A 2494-nucleotide genomic window follows, 5' to 3' on the forward strand; every position below is an offset into this window, starting at 1 on the left:
TAGCTCCAAAAACCCTCCTTTGAGTCCCACTCGGAGACAAAGAGACGAAGACGAGACCTTGATCTCTGAATGTTGAGAAGAACTCTAACTTTACTCCCACCACGAAGAAGACCCTTCTCTTCTTCGCCTAAAACCCTAACCCAACTCCAAAGATCCTCCTTTGAATCCTCTCTCCACAATTCCCTAACCGCCCACGACACCGATCAAGCATGGAAGCTCTTCCGCTCCTTCGCCGCCGCGTCTTCTCTCCCGGACAAGCCTCTCCTCAACTCCCTCATCACCCACTTATCCTCCTCCCTCCACGGCGTCGGCGACACTCCCCTCAAGCACAGGCTCAAGCGCGCATTCGTCTCCGCCGCTTACGTCATCGAGAAAGATCCCACCTTTCTCGAATTCGACACTCTCCTCGCGCTTCTCCAATCCATGAGACTCGCCAAAGCTGCAGCGCCCGCGCTGGCGTTGGTGGAGTGTATGTTCAAAAACAGGTTCTTTGTTCCCTTTGATCTCTGGGGAGGATTGGTTATCGACATCTGCCGCGAAAGTGGAACCTTGGCTTCGTTTCTCAAGGTGTTTAAGGAAAGCTGTAGACTTTCAACGGATGAGAAGCTTGGTTACATGAAACCTGACTTGGCCGCGTGTAACGCGGCTCTTGAAGCGTGTTGTTTGCAGATGGAGTCTCTGACCGATGCTGAGAGTGTGATTGAGTCTATGTCTGTGATTGGTGTGAAGCCTGACGAGTCCACCTTTGGGTTTCTTGCTTACTTGTACGCAAGAAAGGGGCTCAAGGAGAAGATAAAGGAGCTTGAGAGTTTGATGGATGGTAGTAAGAGAGTTCTTTACTCAAATTTGATCAGTGGATATGTTAAGATTGGTGATTTAGATAGTGTTTCTCATGTTGTACTACAAAGTCTTAAAGGAGATTGTAGCTTCGGTGAGGAAACGTATTGTGAAATTGTGAAAGGGTTTATTGAGAGTAAAAGCGTCAAGAGTTTAGCAACACTGATTATTGAAGCTCACAAGTTGGAGTCTCTGTCTACTGAATCTGACAAGTCAGTTGGGTTTAGTATTGTAAACGCTTGTATTGATCTCGGATTCTCAGGTAAAAGTATACTCTATGAGATGGATGCTCAGGGAGGATCAGGTGGGATCGGTGTGTATGTACCGATCTTAAAAGCCTATTGCAAAGAGAACAAAACATCTGAAGCAACTCAGCTGGTTACAGAGATCAGCAGCACTGAAGTTCAGCTAGATGTCGATACCTATCAAGCTCTGATCGAAGCTTCCATGACCAAACAGGATTTTGTATCTGCGCTGACATTGTTTAGGGACATGAGAGAGACAAGAGTAACTGATCTGAAAGGGAGCTACTTAATAATCATGACAGGTCTCCTTGAGAACCAGAGACCAGAGTTAATGGCAGCGTTCGTGGAGGAAGTTTTGGAAGATCCTCGAGTAGAAGTGAAGTCACATGATTGGAATTCGATTATTCACGCCTTCTGTAAATCAAGGCGCCTAGAAGACGCAAAGAGGACGTTTAGAAGGATGGTGTTCCTTCAGTATGAGCCGAACCACCAGACGTACTTGTCGTTGATCAATGGATACGTGAGCTGCGAGAGGTACTTTGAGGTTGTGGTGTTGTGGAAAGAGTTCAAAGAGGGGAAAGCAAAACTGGACCATGCTCTTGCGGATGCGTTCTTGAATGCGTTGGTCAAGGGAGGATTTTTTGGCACGGCGATGCAAGTGGTGGAGAAGTGTAAGGAGATGAAGATATTCGTGGATAAGTGGAGGTACAAGGCAGCGTTCATGGAGGCTCTGAAGAAGCTTAGATTGCCAAAGTTGAGGAAGAGGAAGATGAAGAAGGTTGAGTTTCTTGATGCCTTTAGGAACTGGGTTGGCCTTACCACATGAATAATTCTCTCAAAGACAAAAAGACCTTAAACTTGTCTGTTGATGTCTCTTGGACATACATAAATCTCAAAGTAAACTGTAGTATCTTTGGTTCAAAGAAGTCTGAAATTCAAAACATTAAATTGAATCTTTGTCAAATTGTTTAACTTTGCACCTTTTTTTATACTTTTATACCAAATAACACTTAAGATTTCAAACTAAATCACTCTTACTGTGATTCATGATTATTAAGCTTGGGAAGGACACCTGAAAACTCTCCAACAACTATCAATACACAGATCAAACCATCCATCAAGTTTAGTAGGGAATGACCATAGCCTGATTAAATAAAGGAAAATAGTCGATAGATTCATGTGAATGAGCATCAACAGAATCACAAGCCTCACTACGTATTTATTTTCTAATGTGAAAAGGACATTTCTTGTAACTTACTTTAAAGCAGGTCGGATCTCAGGTGGACTATCATCAAACTGTACGGCTATCTTATCAAGTCCACTAGATACACTACCAAGAAATCAGAGTGGCGCAGCGGAAGCGTGGTGGGCCCATAACCCACAGGTCCCAGGATCGAAACCTGGCTCTGATA

The 2494-nt window shown here is 44.4% G+C and overlaps 1 protein-coding gene and 1 non-coding gene across 2 annotated transcripts; both read left to right on the plus strand.

Annotated features, from left to right (window-relative positions):
• LOC106322671 (pentatricopeptide repeat-containing protein At1g68980, mitochondrial) lies at positions 1-2039 on the plus strand. The gene has a single exon (XM_013760770.1). It carries the CDS (start codon positions 70-72, stop codon positions 1906-1908), a length of 1839 nt encoding a protein of 612 aa, XP_013616224.1. The 5' UTR covers positions 1-69; the 3' UTR covers positions 1909-2039.
• Positions 2040-2422: 383 nt separating this feature from the next.
• On the plus strand, positions 2423-2494 carry TRNAM-CAU. Its single transcript has one exon. It is a non-coding gene; the product is annotated as a tRNA-Met (tRNA).

This window comes from Brassica oleracea, chromosome C2 (assembly GCF_000695525.1).
Source record: "Brassica oleracea var. oleracea cultivar TO1000 chromosome C2, BOL, whole genome shotgun sequence".
Classification (NCBI taxonomy): Eukaryota; Viridiplantae; Streptophyta; class Magnoliopsida; order Brassicales; family Brassicaceae; genus Brassica; species Brassica oleracea.

Excerpts from the sequence above, each read along its gene's own strand:
- LOC106322671 (XM_013760770.1), top strand. The coding sequence starts at position 70 with ATGTTGAGAAGAACTCTAACTTTACTCCCACCACGAAGAAGACCCTTC.